This window comes from Myotis brandtii, unplaced genomic scaffold (assembly GCF_000412655.1).
Source record: "Myotis brandtii unplaced genomic scaffold, ASM41265v1 scaffold68, whole genome shotgun sequence".
Classification (NCBI taxonomy): Eukaryota; Metazoa; Chordata; class Mammalia; order Chiroptera; family Vespertilionidae; genus Myotis; species Myotis brandtii.
The window spans coordinates 1,096,887-1,112,176 of NW_005370657.1; the positions used below are offsets into that span (position 1 = coordinate 1,096,887).

The 15,290-nt window shown below is 58.6% G+C and overlaps 1 protein-coding gene across 1 annotated transcript in view; it reads right to left on the reverse strand.

Moving 5' to 3' along the window:
* The window catches only part of DNM1 (dynamin 1), a 42,230-nt gene that overhangs the window by 1,895 nt on the left and 25,045 nt on the right, over positions 1-15,290 (reverse strand). The window contains exons 11-20 of the mRNA XM_014529304.1: positions 12,827-12,913; positions 10,148-10,218; positions 9,877-9,928; positions 9,660-9,671; positions 7,182-7,325; positions 3,226-3,335; positions 2,332-2,443; positions 1,921-1,932; positions 1,365-1,535; positions 25-266 (exon numbers count right to left, since the gene is read on the reverse strand). Coding sequence (XP_014384790.1) covers positions 25-266; positions 1,365-1,535; positions 1,921-1,932; positions 2,332-2,443; positions 3,226-3,335; positions 7,182-7,325; positions 9,660-9,671; positions 9,877-9,928; positions 10,148-10,218; positions 12,827-12,913 — 1,013 coding nt within the window. The remainder of the gene's footprint in view (positions 1-24; positions 267-1,364; positions 1,536-1,920; positions 1,933-2,331; positions 2,444-3,225; positions 3,336-7,181; positions 7,326-9,659; positions 9,672-9,876; positions 9,929-10,147; positions 10,219-12,826; positions 12,914-15,290) is intronic.

Below are 15,290 nucleotides of genomic sequence, written 5' to 3' on the forward strand. Positions count from 1 at the left end.
GGCCGTGGGGGCCGGCCCTGGTACCTGCGTCCAGCCGGTACACTCTGCACCTGCAGCCAGGAGTCGTCCACGGGCGGCGGCATGGGCGTGCTGACAGTGGTCGTGTTGATGTCGCCGATGATGCTGAGCGCCTCCTTCAGTGCGTGGTACATGCGCAGCATCTCATCCCGCCGCTGAGCTTGCTCGGCTGACTCCTCCATCAGTGTGTTCTGGTCCCCGCACGAGTACAGGTTGGCCAACAGCTCCGAGAAGATGAATTCCTTGGTCTGTGTGCAGGCAGGCGGAGAGAGGAGAGGGGTGGGGCCCTGCTAGGACCGTGTCCTGGACTGGAAGTTTTGGGGTGGAGGGCTCTGCCTAAACTCTGAGATCTCCCCAGACACCCCCGCCCCCCAGCCCTGGTCCCTTGCCCTTTTCACAGATGATCCAGAGAGGAAAAGTGACCTGTTCAAGATCACAGATCTGGGGGGACACTCAGGGACCATCATACATCTAGGAAGACCCTTACGCAGCACTTTTCAGTCCCACTTTCCTCATCTGTAAAATGTGCTGGTTAAATCCTTTCCAAGGACTTTCATGCTCCACTGGACCAAAATAAGGAAGATAGCTTTAAATTTTCTGAGCCCTGGAGTAACAGGTATAAATGTGCTTGGATTGGGGGAGAAGTGAGCCTCGGTGTGTAGGGGAAGGGTACCTGCCTAGGCTCTGGGATATTCATGGAGAGATGCTGAGCTTTTTTACACCATAGGCCTGTGTCTTGTTATTCAAATATATGTTGAACAGCTCCTACATGCCAGGCACTGTGTTGCTATGCACTTTATATTAATTTACTCCTCAACTCTATTATTATCCATATTCTATGTAATAAAAAGCTAATATGCAAATTTTCCCCTCCATCGGGAGTTCCACCAGGAGTTCGACCAGGGGGCGGGGCTGGCCAAACTCCCGCACCCGGGCCAGATCGGCCCCTACCCATGCACGAATTCATGCACTGGGCCTCTAGTTTTACATATAAAGAAACAGGCTCAGAGAGGGTAGTTCAATTGCTCAAAGTCACACAGCAAATCTGTGGCAGGATTCAAACACAGTTCTAATTCTCCAGGGTCTACACTTTTTCACTGAGCCACAGGAGGTAATGGTTCTATAGAGTGTGTATTTCAAAACATGATCTGGGTGTTCTCAAAAGATGCAGATTCCTAGCCCCTCCTGAAAAGCTTTCAAGCATGTTTGGAACAACTTAGGTATGTGAATCACGGTTTTCTACATGGTTCTGGTGTGGACCTAACCCTCCCTCCCAGGCCAACCTGGCTGCCCGCCTCCCTGGTCTCACAAGAGCACCCGCCCCCCACGGGGGGTGGTGCACCCACATTGTTAATCATGAGGTGCATGATGGTCTTAGGCATAAGGTCGCGCACGGTCTTGTTGACGATGGCCATGTACGAGTCCACCAGGTTCCGGATGGTCTCCACCTGCCGCTCCAGCTGGGGGTCCATGGAGTGCATGAAGTTGTCTGAGCCATTCTCCTCCGTCTCGTTGGCCTACCATTGGGAACAGAGGGCATCAGGGTGGCTGGACCCTCAAAGCCAGGTTCCAGGTTCCCCAAGGTCTCAGCCCCTCCCCTCCAATGGTACCTGGAACACTGAGGCACAGAGAGAAGCAATTGGCCTGGACACATGGACACTAGCTACTAGCTCCCCCATATGCTCTGGGTCTCTGGGCTCTGCCCATCCCAAAGCCCCTCAGGACCCCAGACCCTCGTTTAACCTTATCTCTCTGACTCTAGAGCTTGGAATTTGCCTCCGTTTCCCAGTCCATAAACTGGGAAAGGACATCTCTAAGGTCCCTTGGTGATTCTAAAGACCTGGCCAGAGGTCGTGCCAGGCTGGAGACACATGGCAGAAGGGGAGGGAGGGGCACACTCACTTTCTCCTTGTCCTGGGAGGCCCACACCAAAACCACAGAGGTCACCACACCAGCATGGCCACCGCCAGCGAGCACAGCCGAGACAGACACACAGAGGAAAGGGGGAAGGACTGAGTGAGCCCAGGGCACTGTACCCCAACTCTAAGGCAGCTGGAGACACTGCCACAGTGAAAGAGGGGGGAAGGGAAGGCAGTCACAAGAAACCACTACCACGTGACGGGGATGCAGGACTGTGGCCGAGGAGGGGACACACAAACCCGCCATTGGAGGAGGGCGGCAGGTAGCGGAGCGATGCCTGTTATGTTTTAGCTCAGCGAGGGCTCGGGAACATGGCGTCACTGAGGATGGGGCCCCAGACTCCCCATTATAAGCAGCTTGCCCCTCCCCTCCCCTCCCTGCCCTGCCACTCACCCCAACACGCTCGGGGTACACGCCAGCCCTCAGGAAGGAGGCCTTCCAGCTATCCACCTCCTCCTGTGTCTCGCAGGCCAGTTCCAGCTGCCGATAGTCTTTGTAGACATTCCTGCAAGATGGGGCGGGCGGTGAGGGGACGGGCGAGGCCCATTCACCCCGGTGGTTCGGGGCTTGCATGGGCTGGGGTCCTCACGCCTGGGGCCCAGTGCCGGCTTCCTCATTTCCCAGTGGGGTGACCCTGGGCAAGTCCCTTCCTCTCTCCAAGCCTCAGTTTTCTCATCTGGAAGGCAGGTGAACAATTCCTGCCTCCTGGGGTAACGCGAGGGTTCAGTGAAATGAGCGCTGATATGTTCAGTTAGAAAGGGACCGAGCCCTCCCTAAAGGACATCGGTGACAGCTCAGCCCCTCGTGTGGGTCTCAGCCCCACTGGCTCCCTCCCTGACTCTCGGGACTCCTCGATCGCAGCTGTACTGAGCCCTTGTCTCTGAGTAGGACCGAGCCCATTAGAATGAGCCCTGGGTTAGGAGGTGAGAGGCCGGGGCACTTACCAACATGAGAAGGCATGACTGGGGCTCCCTTTTGTCCCAGTGCCTAGCAGAGTGTCTTATGCAGAGCAGGCACGGACAGAGTGAGTGTGTGAGGACAGGGGGAGGAGGGGGAGAGGGAGGGAGGAGGGGAGAGAGGAGAGGGTGGTGGGTGGGAAGATCTTGACAAAATGCCCAGCACAGAGTAGGGGCTCCATAAATATTTGTCAAATGAATGACTTGCTGTGGGGCTTGGGACAGGTCCCTCTCCTTTTTGTATCTGTGGACCCCGCTTCTCCTCGGTGGGGGTGGTTTGGGGCTTGCAGGGTCCGGGGCCCCGCAGCCCTGGTGGGGCGCAGGCAGGCACCTCTGCTCCGTGTTAAAGAGGGCGAAGATATGCTTGCTCGACATGAAGCCCTTCTCCACGTCCCTCAGCTTCAGGTTGTCCACGGACAGCATGTACTTCTTCTCTTTCTCCTGCCGGGGGAGCCAGGGGTGAGGTTGGCACCCTCTCTGCTACGCCTCACTCCCTAAGACAGCTCTACGCTGGGAGTGCCTGGGGCTGGGGGGGCCTCAGAGTGGCCCTGGCTTCTGGCTCCAGCCCCCTCACACCGCACAGGTGCTGTCTGACTCAAGTGCCCTGGGCTTGCTGGCACCCCTGCTCCTAATGGCATTCAAACCATGCCCACCACCTCTGCATACCTGCCAGAGCCCAAGCGCCCAGGGTGGCTCCCAAATCCCTCCCCAAGAAAGCCCTGGAGGCAGGCCAGGCCAGCCCCAGCCAGGGACACCCCCTCTACACACACACACACACACCCTACCCTCCACCCCCACCCTGGAGCCTCTTTCGCCCCTGGCCTGGCTGCTGGGCCTGCTTTGGATAAGCCTCTGACTTCATTTCCTGACTGTAGAGACAGGAAGGGGGGCCACCAGCCCCTCAGCTTCAAAGGGCTGGCTCAGCCCCCTCCCCGCAGACGCCCATGTGTTAGCAATCAGCACACAGCGCAGGCTGGAGATGGCGAGTCTGTGCACACACATCTCTCGCCACCGTGGGCGTGCCCATGAGTCTGCGCTGCAGAGCTGTGTGTCTGAGGAGGTGCCCAGCACAGCCGTGTGTCCATGTGAGCATGTGTGTGTGCCCGTGAGGATGTGTGCACATTTACATAGATGTGTGTGGCAAGTGTCAATGTCTATGTGTTGGCATGAACGTGACTGTAGGACACGGGTGTGCGTTCATGTGTTCCTGTGCACACATCTTGTGTAGCGGGCTGGACGTGTCTAGTTTATCTGTAGTTGTCTGGGAGGAGTTACGCGTATCCGTGGATGGGCATGTGAGTGCCAGGCCCACGTGCACACGTGTGTGAGTCTGGTGGGGGCCGACATGTCTGGGGGATGCTGCGTTAAGGGGAGGGGCCCAGAGATTTCTGGAGGGGGGAGTCCAGGCTGGGGCTCTGGGAGGAGCGGTCTCTGCTGTGTGTAACCACTTGCCCACCCACCGCCACAGGACCCACGCTGGGGAGGGAGAGGAGGTCTGTGTGGGTGTTGGGGACTCGGGACTTCGGCAGGGGCCTCAGCCACGATCTCAGGTGGGGGCTGGGTTCAGGAGAACCTTGCTCCCTGTCCTGGCCTCATCCTGCCCACCTCGCTCTGCCCCTGCACCCGCCTGGCCTGTCCAGCCACATAAAGCCCTCTTTATGCCAGGCGAGTGGCCCGGCGGCCGGGAGCCCCAGAGGGCGGCTGGGGGAGGAGAGGAGGAAGTTGCACATGAGGCCAGGGAACATCTGGAAGCATTCGAGGGAGGCCCCGCCGCCACAGCCCTGAGCTCTGGGGTTGGACACTAGGCAGGAGTGGCCGCCTCCCCCCACCCCTCCCTTCCTGCTGGCCGGCCCCCTCCCCAGGCCCCTCCCTCCCAGCCACAGCGCCTGCTCACCCCTGCCACGTCAAAGGAGGCAGAAGGGGAGCCGAGAGCAGAGAGGGGACGTGGGCTGGCTGGGCTGGGGCTGGGGGTCTTGGATCTCCAGGAGCCGGGCCGAAGCTCCCACCCGACGACAGACGACAGCCGCCGCCTGGATGGACCACTCCGTCTACCCAGTGTTTAGACTATCTGTTCAGGACTCCCAAATTGTACAGTAGTCTGCACATTGGTTAGGCTGGCTGGGTTAGACCCTCGGCGCCGCTGGAGAGCTGGACCGACCGCCATCCCAGAGCCGGAGCTTGGAGCTGGGGCCGGGAGCGTGGGGGGCAGAGGGTGGGCTGCGGGGAGGTGCAGAGGGAGGGGGTGCCATCCTGCTGTGAGATGGGGTGGGGGTGCTGAGGGGGTGGTGAAGGGAGTCTGAGAAGATGGGGGAGTTGAGGAGGGCTGGGGATGTAGGTAGCTGTCTGCCCTGAGGGTCACCCAAATCCCAAAGACCAGAGGGCCGGCGGCTGGGGGAAGGAGGGGGACAGATCCCTTCCCCCTCAGCCGGGACCACCTCCATGTCCCCAGATGTTCTAGTGCAAAATTCCACTCACATCCAACACACGCACACCCCCAACTCAGGCACCCACACACACCCGCACTTTAAATCACACATCCATGCCCCAAGCACAGTGCAAGCACACACGCACACACACACACGGGTGAGGGCACACACGCACGCACACACATGGGTGAGGGCACACGCACACACACACACGGGTGAGGGCACACATGCACACACACACATGGGTGAGGGCACACACACACACGGGTGAGGGCACACACACACATGGGTGAGGGCACACACACACAGAGAGTGAGGGTGTACACACACACACACAGAGGTGAGGGCACGTGCGCACACACACACACAGAGGTGAGGGTGCACACACACACACACACACACACACCCACACCCTTCCAACGGAACACTGGTCCTCTCCCATCTTACATCCCAAACACATACATATTCTCAGACACTGCACACACACACCCCCCCCACACACACACACTTACACTGACACAAAGAACACAGCACACGCTCCCGAGTCATGCTTCAGGCACGCACAGTCTGCCCCCAGATACACATGAGACCCTCATATACCAACATACCTAGATGCTTACACCCCAAACTCCCTCCCACAAAACGCCCGCACACAACAGCCACAAGCCTCGCCTCCCCCTCCCAGCACTCACTCTCCCCCTTCTCTCCCCGCCCCCCATGTACACTCAGGGCTCGCTTCCACACAGCTCAACTCAAATGTCCACACAGAGCCCAAGAAAGACCCCTTTATACACAGGTATGAGGACAGGGGCCCCCATACACTCCCTTCACCCGCAGTGCAGCCGGTCAGCCCCAGGTCACACGGTCAGGCGTGGGGCCTGCAGTGGGCGCCCCCAGCCCAGGGGAGCCGGCCTGGGCCACAGAGCAGGAAGCAACGCCCCCACACCCGCCTGCCACGCCACCTCCCACTCCATCCCTTCCCCGGCCCCTGTGCTCGGGGAGAGGCCAGGCTTGAGGTAATGAGGTCCAGATGGCCTGGCGCCCCTGCGAGTGACGACAGAGGGTCCCTCCCAAGGTGGGGATGGGGCCTGTCCAGGGCGACTTGAAGGGGGCAGAGAGCAAGGGGGGCGGGACTGGGAGACCAAAATCACCCCCCCTTGAGCCCTGCTACCCCATTGAGAGTGGAGGGCGCCCCCTTCTCCAACGGCCCCTCAGGAAGAAGAGGGTCCCCTCCCCCACACTGCAGCCAGCTGGAGTTCATTACCACAAGCCCCCCCCAGCCCTCCCTACTCTCTCTGGTCACCTCTGGAATCCAGATGTGGAAGCCAAATAGACTCATTCTTAAAGGAGACCAGCAGCAGGGGAGGGCGGTGGCTGGTGGGGGTGGTCTGTGTGCCCCACGGGGCAGGGAGGGGTTTTGAGGGGCGCCTCTGTGGGACCCCATCACTCCTGACCCCTCAGCCTGGAGGTGCTCTAGGCATGTCCCTTGGACACTGGGGCCTGGGGGACTGGGATGCAGGGGTTAACAGGGTGGCTGGCAGCTGGACTGTGTGTGTCATGGGTCTGTGGGGGCCACAGAAGAGGTGGTGCGCCCTGGAGCAGGAGAACAGGACGGCTGCAGGGCCGGGGCTTGGGGTTGGGGGGGTGCCCAACACCCTCGCCCACCCTCTTTAAGAGTGCTCAGCCCAGGCTCCCCAGTCCTGCCACGCCACCTTCTCTGCCCAGCCCCGATGAGCCCCCAGGATTGCCTGCCCCTGATCCTTGCGGCCCAGCTCCACCCAAGGGTCTTTGATGGGATTTGTAAACCCCCCTGCTGGGCGGTCCAGTCCCTGCCAAGCCAGGGATAGGCTCTGAGCCTGACTTTGGCCACCAGTCCAACCCCTTTACTCACCTCATCATCCTTGTACCAGGACAGATTCTCGGCCGTCAGCACAAACCAATACTCCTTGGAGCCCCCCTTCATGATGCCAATATTGTTAATGGTCAGCCAGCCCTTCCGGATGACCTGCAGGGTGAGGGGGCAGGAGGTCAGTGGGCAGAGTCCAGGCTTCCCCGGGGAGGTGGGGGGAGGCAAAGAGAGGCCCTCGAAAGCCCACCCCTCCCCCAGCTCGTGGAGGCCCGGCCAGTCCGGGAGGGTGGGGGCCAGACCTGGCCTGGTTTGAACCACCAGTGAACAGGTTGGAGGACAGAGGGAGGCCGAGCTCAGAGTAAAGAGCCTGCTGACCGTCAGAGCCACGTGCGTCGGGCCCTGCTGGCCCGGGGAGGAGAGGAGCCCCCACCACTGACAGTGCACAAGCCGAGCTTAGGCGGCCGACTGGGCAAGACAACTCTGAGTGCCTTTTCAGCTTAAGATCCGATTTATTCTAAGGCTTGTTTCCGACCTCAGGGACTTTGCACGTGCTGCTGTTGCCTCTGCCTAGAGAGCACTTCCCCTCCTGTGTGCCTGGCAAATGCCTACTCCCCCTCTGTGTATCGGCTCAGAAGTCACATTCATTCTCAGGCAGGCCCTCTCTATCCCCCCCGCCCAGTAAAAGTCAGGACCCCCATTATAATCTTTTATCACTCCCTTAAATCTTCTACTATGACAATAACTGGGATCTTGAATTAACGTGTGTGTGTGTGTGTGTGTGTGTGTGTGTATCCGTTGATGTCAGCCTCTCTTGCTGAGCTGTCAATTCTCTTGATCATTGTATCCCAGCACCTTGCAGAGTGCTCAACATACAGAAAGTGATCAATGAATACACGTGGCCTGAGTGCTACAATAGTAGGTCCTAAGGGTCTTTGGCCCCAGGCCCCAGACACAGGTTGGGGTGGTAGGGAGTGGGGGAGGGGGAAGGGGCTGAGCATGAGACGCCCAGGCCCCTTCTCCCTGGGGGCAGCTCGGGGTTGCAGGCAAAGGTCTCCTTCCACAGCAGGAAGCAGCAGTCCTGAGCCATCGGCACAGACCGGGGCCCCTGGATTGGACTCCAAGGGCAGAGCCACGGCCCAGACCCTGGTGGAGGCCCAGACCCTGGTGGAGGCCCAGATCCTGGTGGAGGCCCAGACCCTGGTGGAGGCCCAGACCCTGGTGGAGGCCCAGACCCTGGTGGAGGCCCAGACTGCGAGGACAGGGAGCTGCTTCTCCCTCCCTGGCTTCTCTTCTGAGCGTCCACAGAAGATCCAAGGATCCTGGGGCCGGGGGGAAAGTCCTCGGGGCCAGGCCCACTTCTGAGACCCTCGAAGCCCTCCTTACCCTCTCCGGCTTCCCCAAGAGTCTCGAAGAGAACCCAAGTCACATGGCGGATCAGCAGCTGAGTAAAGGCCTGAGCCATTAACAGGGACTCCTCTCCCTCCCGGTCCCAGTCCAGTGAAGATGCACTCAGTGTCTTGTCGCTGCCTTCGGAGTTGAGTCCAAATGCCACACCCTGACACTGTGGATCTCAGCATCTGACCAGCAGGCTTTGTCACCCTGCTCCGTGCCCTCGCTTGCAGCCTTGGTCCTCCCTTGGCCACCCCCAGCCCTGCCCTCCTCCCTGCTCACCCAAACCCCTCTCCAGAGCCCCCACACCAGGACCGCCCCCTCTCCCGACTCCCACCCTGCCTGGGCCCTGCCTGCAGGCCGGGGTCTCCGAGGTGCAGGGCCAGGGTCTGCCTCCTGTCCAGGGGCCAGCACAGTGTAGGCCCCAGTGAGTGTTCGCTGATCTGAACTGCCCTGGGGTAATCCATTCATTAATCACTTTATTCTACTGAGCGCCTATCGTGTGCCAGGCACAGGGCTGGGCACTGGGGATTTACCGGTGAACAGGACAGACCCAGCCCTTCCCTGTTGGGTTTGGGAGGGAAACAATCACATAAACACCTCGATTATTACAAAGAAACTCCAGCCTCTGGAGCAGCCCAGGGCTCCGTGGCTCGTGTGTACAACTGGGGTGGAGAAGTGATGTGTCCACCGAGATCTGGACACAACAGATGAGGAGGGACGTGTCTCATGACATGTCACTCGTCGCTTTATTTCCTGGTGGAGATGGCTAGCATGCTTCTCTCCCACCCGTCCGTCCATCCAACAGACATTTTAGCAGCACCTACTAAGTGCCAGGCCCCTGCCAGGCATTTCCCCCCACCCCCGCCCACATGATCTGCCTCTGCCTGAAGTAGCACTTAGCTCCTGTGCATTGATGGACAGGTTGCTGGGACTCTGTGTGGCGAGGCCTTGCCTCTGGCCTGAGAGCACGTGTGGGCAACTGTGCTGGTGTGTGCAAGCCGCTCGAGCCAAAGGGTCCCCTCTTGCCCATCCCCACTGCAACGGGCCCCTTCCTCCCCGCTCGCTACACAAGCCAAGAGCCCCAGTCCTGGTACTCACCAGAATCTCATCCTGCAAAGAGGTAACCATATCAACCACGAGAAGCATCGGGAGAGAGGAGAGAGGGTTACTGAGGCAGAGTGGGAGGCTTGTGGCTGGCCGCTGACAGGCTCCCTGGCCCCCGTGGGACCCTTCCCCTCGGGGGAGGGGGCTCTCAGAGCTTGGCGTCCATCCGGCACCCTCCATCCCTCGGGCTGGGGCACCGGGGCTCACTCACCTGGTTCCCTGAAGCCTTCTTCTTGTTCATCTGGCTGCTCCTCTGCTGAGCACTGACGGGGAGAGAGGGAAGAGTCTCATCTCAGAACTTCTCCTTTCAAGAGGCCCAGCTCCACTGCCACCGCTCAGTGGGCGCCAAACACAGAGCGTTAACCCAGAAGGCCTGGGTCTGTCTGTCTGTCTGTCTGTCTGTCTCTCTCTCTCTCTCACACACACACACACACACACACACACACACACACAGTCACCTTCCCTGCCCAGGGAGCACTCACTTGGCAAAGCCGATGAAGTCCTCGTGGTTGGTGTTCATGTAAGCCAGCTCAATGTCGATGAGGAGCATGACCTTCCAGGACACACGGGTCAGGGGGCAGGTGGGAAAGACACCACGAAGTGTTAAAATGCATGACATTCGCACAGCACTACAGGGTCCGTAATAAATACATCCACAGTCTATAATAAGTGAACACGTACACACATAACAGTACCCGTAATAAATGAAGAGTTCCTACACAAGCAGCACAAATCAAAATGGTCAAAGAATGGGAATGGGTAACGCAGAGAAGACAGACGGATAGCCAATAAGGATACGTAAAGAACGTTCACCCCCAGTAATAAAGAAATGTAAGCTAAAACCACGAGGCCCCTTTAAGCCTATCAGTTTAGTGCTAAATATTGATAATGGCCAGTGTGGGCATAATTGTGAGAAGATAGATTCTCTCATCAACTATTGGTGGAAGTGTAAATTAGGATCGAATTCTTGGAGGGCAATCGGGTAATATTTAACACTAAAATGTACAGATTCACTTCTAGAACTACATCTCATAGATAAACTCATCAACTGGGCAAAGATACATGCACCAGGGTGTTCAGTGTGGTGTGGTTTGCAGTAGAAAAAAACTGGGAACAGGCCAATGGCCATCAAAAGGTGAAATAGTCTGGCCAGTGTGGCTCAGTGGTTGATCATCGACCAGGAGGTGCCCAGGTTGCGGGCTCCATCCCCAGTAGGGGGCGTGCAGGAGACAGCTGATCAATGATTCTCTCTTATCTTTGATGTTTCTCTCTCTCCCTCTCCGTTCCTCTCTGTATTAAAAAAAAAAAAAAGGTGGAATAGATGATGGCACCCTCTAAACAATAAAGCTGTTCAAAGGATGAGGACAGTGTCTAGGCTCCGGCTTCGGAAGATCGTCTTTGTAAATGACGGAGAGTGATGGGATTCCTAGCTGGGTGGCGATGAGAGTGACATTCCTGATGCACCTGCTGCCTCCTGCGAGCCTGGGGCCTGTCCTCGCCGAGCCTCAAGTTCCACAAAGGAATTGTTTCCATCTCGTGGGAGCGGGAAGACACCATGAGATGAGGCCGGTGACATGTCTGACATGTGGTAGGTGTTCAACCGACTGTGGTTCTCTTAGAGTCAGATGGAACCTGGAATCTGAGTGTGCCAAGGAAAAATGCCGGGAGGGGACACACCGCGCTGGTAATCGTGGTTATTCTGCCCTAACCGGTTTGGCTCAGTGGATGGAGCGGCAGCCTGCGGACTCAAGGGTCCCAGGTTCGATTCTGGTCAAGGGCATGTACCTTGGTTGCGGGCACATCCCCAGTGGGGAATGTGCAGGAGGCAGCTGATCGATGTTTCTCTCTCATCGATGTTTCTAACTCTCTATCCCTCTCCCTTCCTCTCTGTAAAAAATCAATAAAATATATTTTAAAAAATAGTGGTTATTCTGTGGGAGAAACTGGGAGCAGGGAAGAGTGATGGAGGGACACTTGTAACGTAATCACATCTGTTTTTCCTTGAGTGTTTATCACTCTTGTAATTAAAGAGACCAATAAGAATTCATAAACGACCTCAAAAACAAAAATGGGAGGGACTGAGGACAGGAAAGGGGATGTGCAAGGATAGAGGCTGGGAAACTGGAGGCAGAGGCGGGCTTGGACAGGAGGATGCGGGAGGGACGAGGAGAGAGGGCTCGCCTGGGAGCTTCCCGAGGGCCCAGAGGAGGGCCGGCTCCTCTCTGCTCAGCGACGGCATTCGGGAACACGTGTGTGAGTGAATGGTTGAGTGAATGTTTGATTAATGACTACATGAGAGGAGGAGAGGTGGCTGGGACAGGTATGGGTGACCCAGAGAAACCGCAAATAGAGAGAGAGGCCCAGAGAGAGACGGCCAGAGGACGGACTGCCAGGAAGTTGAGAAGCAGGTGTTGGGGTGTGTGTGTGTGTGTGGGGGATGTGAAATGGTACAGCTGCTTTGGGAATCAGTATGGTGGTTCCTCAAAAAATGATCATACATAGAATTATACAGAATTACCATCTGATCCAGCAATTCCATTTCCAGGTATCTACCCATAAGAATTGAAAGCAGGGTCTCCAAGAGATACGTGTACACCTGTGTTCCTAGAAGAACTACTTGCAACGGCCCAAAGCTGGAAACAAGCCAGGTTGGTTTACCCACACGGATAAACCCAATGTGGTACATCCCCACAATGGCATGTTACTCAGCCCCCGAAAGGCAATGCTGACACGTGCTACGACAACACGGGTAAACTTGAAAACATTATGCTAAGTGACATCAGCCAGACACAAAAGGACAAATGTCGTACGCTATCACTTATGCGAGGACCCTCGAGTTGTCAAATTCCTAGAAACAGGAAGTAGAGTGGTGGGTGCCAGGGGCTGAGGGGGAAAGGGAGGGGGATGGGAGCTGGTATTTGTGGGGACAGGATTTCATTTGGGGAAGATGAAAAGTTCTGGGAATGGATGATGGTGATGATTGCACAGCAACGTGAATGGATTTCATACCACAGAACTGCACACTTTAGTAAATTTATATAGATATTCCCGCAATAAGAAGCAGAGGTTTGGTCTGAGGACAGGAAGCAGGCGGAAGGCTGACACAGAAGGGACAGCCGAGGACCAGGGCGAAAGGCGAGGGAGGAGGGGCTGTGGCTCACCTGCTCCTTGGTGCGCCCCTCGCGCTCCCGGATGTGGGTGGTCACGATGCGCTCCATCTCCTCGCGCAGCCGGGGGTACTGCTGGAGCTGGGGGAGGCGGAGGGGAGAGAGCCGCGTACACAGGGGGCACGGCAGGAAACACCCCCAGCCCACCCGAGTGCAGGGGCCCGGGCGTGGGGCGGGAGGCACACACAGAATGCCAGAGCTGGGGAGGGGGGGGACCTGGGGCCCCAGGAAGCCCCTGGCACCAAGCCACAGCCACCCCTTTCCTCCAAGTGCGGGTTCCAAGTGGCAACTCCAGGGTCTCCCTGGCTCCAGGCCTTCATCCCTGTCCTACCGAGGCCCTCGGAGGGGAGGGCCGTTCCAGGGGCGGAAATGCCGTGGGAGTCAGCTCGCTCCCTGGCCCCATCTTGGAAACAGACATGGGCCGCTGGGGCCTTTGCTTGGAGGACTGTGAGCTCCCAGAGCTTTCACTGGCCCTCGGGGCTGCCCCTCGCTCGAAGGTGTGGAGGGACAGCGAGGAGGGGTACCAGGCAGGGAACCCCTATCCAGGAAGGAGCTGGGGAGGACAGGGCCCACGGTGCCTCCGGAATCAGGCTGGGGACGGGCCATGCGCCTTGTCAGAGCTGGGAGGCGGGGAACCAGCGGTCACACATGCGGGGGCCACAGGCACGGACATGCGAGGACGTGGGGGGCATGCGGAGGGGGGCAGCAGCATGAGCAGTACCCCGCGGGGGCCTGGCTGGGCCCCTGGCCCTCCTGGTAGAACCCACCCGGTGTGCCCCTCTCAGCATGCTCCCTACTGGCACCATCATCCCCAGCCACGTCTGTCTGGCTCCGAGCTGGCCGGCCAACCTGTCTCTACCCTCCCCTTTGGGGTTAGGAGCTCAGCAGCACCACTTCCTCCCCGTTTTTATCAGCGGAGGCCGAAGGGAAAGTTGCTCCAAGCCCGCCCCCTCTGCCCGTGAACTCTGCCCTCAGCTGAGCTGGGCTCTGGACCAAGCCCAGGGTGACTCACTCTCCTCAAGACACTGTTGGATGTCACCTCCATCAAAAGCCTGCCCGACCACCCCAAGAGCTGGATTGGGGGTCTCCCTGTCATCTCTCCTCGTCAAACAGTATTCTAACCGCCCTGAAGGCAGGGGCGGGGCCAGGTGCACCTTCAGTGCTGGGAGAGGGCACATGAAGGAATGAGGGGGTGAAGGAAGGATGGATGGCTGCCCTCCTTGCCAAGGTGCAGGGACACGGCTCCTCTGCCCTCTGACTCCGACCCTGCACCGCCTCAGGGAGGGAGACTCTCTCACCCACAGGGCCCTCCAGTTCTGCAGTGGCCCTCCCCACTCAGGGCCACATGGGCCAAGTAGGCAAAGCCAGAGCCACTCGCTGTCCCTGGGTCAGGGCACTCAGGTGGGTCCCCCTATGTGGGAAGAGAGCTGGACGTTAGCATGACTAGGTCCCGGGTGGTGACTCTGAGGGCGAGATGGAGGTCAAGGAGATGGTGGGTGGGGGTGGGAAAAAAAGGGCTGGCATTGGAGAGGCAGGAGGATGGGGAAGGAAGCAGCGCCCTGGATGCCAGCCCAGGGAGGCAGATGTGAGCTGTCACGTCCTCCCACCCTCACCCCCCACCCCACTGTCCAGGGGCTGTGCCAAGGGTGTGACTGATGTGGCCAAGCCCAGGGGACGTGGGGGAGGGGCGAGCGTAAACCAGGGGCTTAAAAACAAACTCCTGGAGAGGCCATTGGACCCTGCTGCCCCGAGAGGCTCACGGGGTGGTTCCCACTCCTTCTCCGAGTTGGAGCAGGGACTGGGGACTGAGTCACCACCACCCGCAGGCCTCCTCTGAGGTGGTCCCCAGGGCTCCCTTCCCGGGTGGGGTGCCGGGGAGTGGGGGAGGGTGGGCGAGGAGGGAGGAGGAGGGAGCAATTTGCCAAAGAGCATGACCAGTTCTCCCGCTAACCGCCTGGATGTCACGTGCGTCAAGTTTTCCACGTGTCACACTCGGCGGGGCAGCCTCAGCCCCTGGAGTGCTCTCCTCCTTTTGAGCATCTTTTTCCATTCCCCTGCCTCTGCGCCTTCCCAGAACTTTTAGCCAGTTTTTAAAAACAGAACTTTTCTCTCTCAGACCCTGGCTGAGCAGGGTGGTCAGCTGGAGCCCACCCGTGGGTGGTGAGGGGCACAGGCCCGGGAGCCACACGGCTCTGGGTTCAAAGCCGGCCCCTGCCCTGCCGGCCTCTGCGAGCCTCTGTGTCTGCTGGGGGAAGGGGTGGGAGATGGCGCCTTCCCTCCGAGGGCTGCGCCCCGCAAGCCTGACACTCACTCTAGATTTCATCCAGGGAGGAGAGCTGATCCTGGCAGGGCCAGGGATAATGACAGTTGACTATTTTTCAAGTCTCTGCCAGGAGTTTGGACGCTGGGACATTTAGGGAGGCAAAAAAAAAAAAAAAAAAAAGGGGGAATTTTGCCA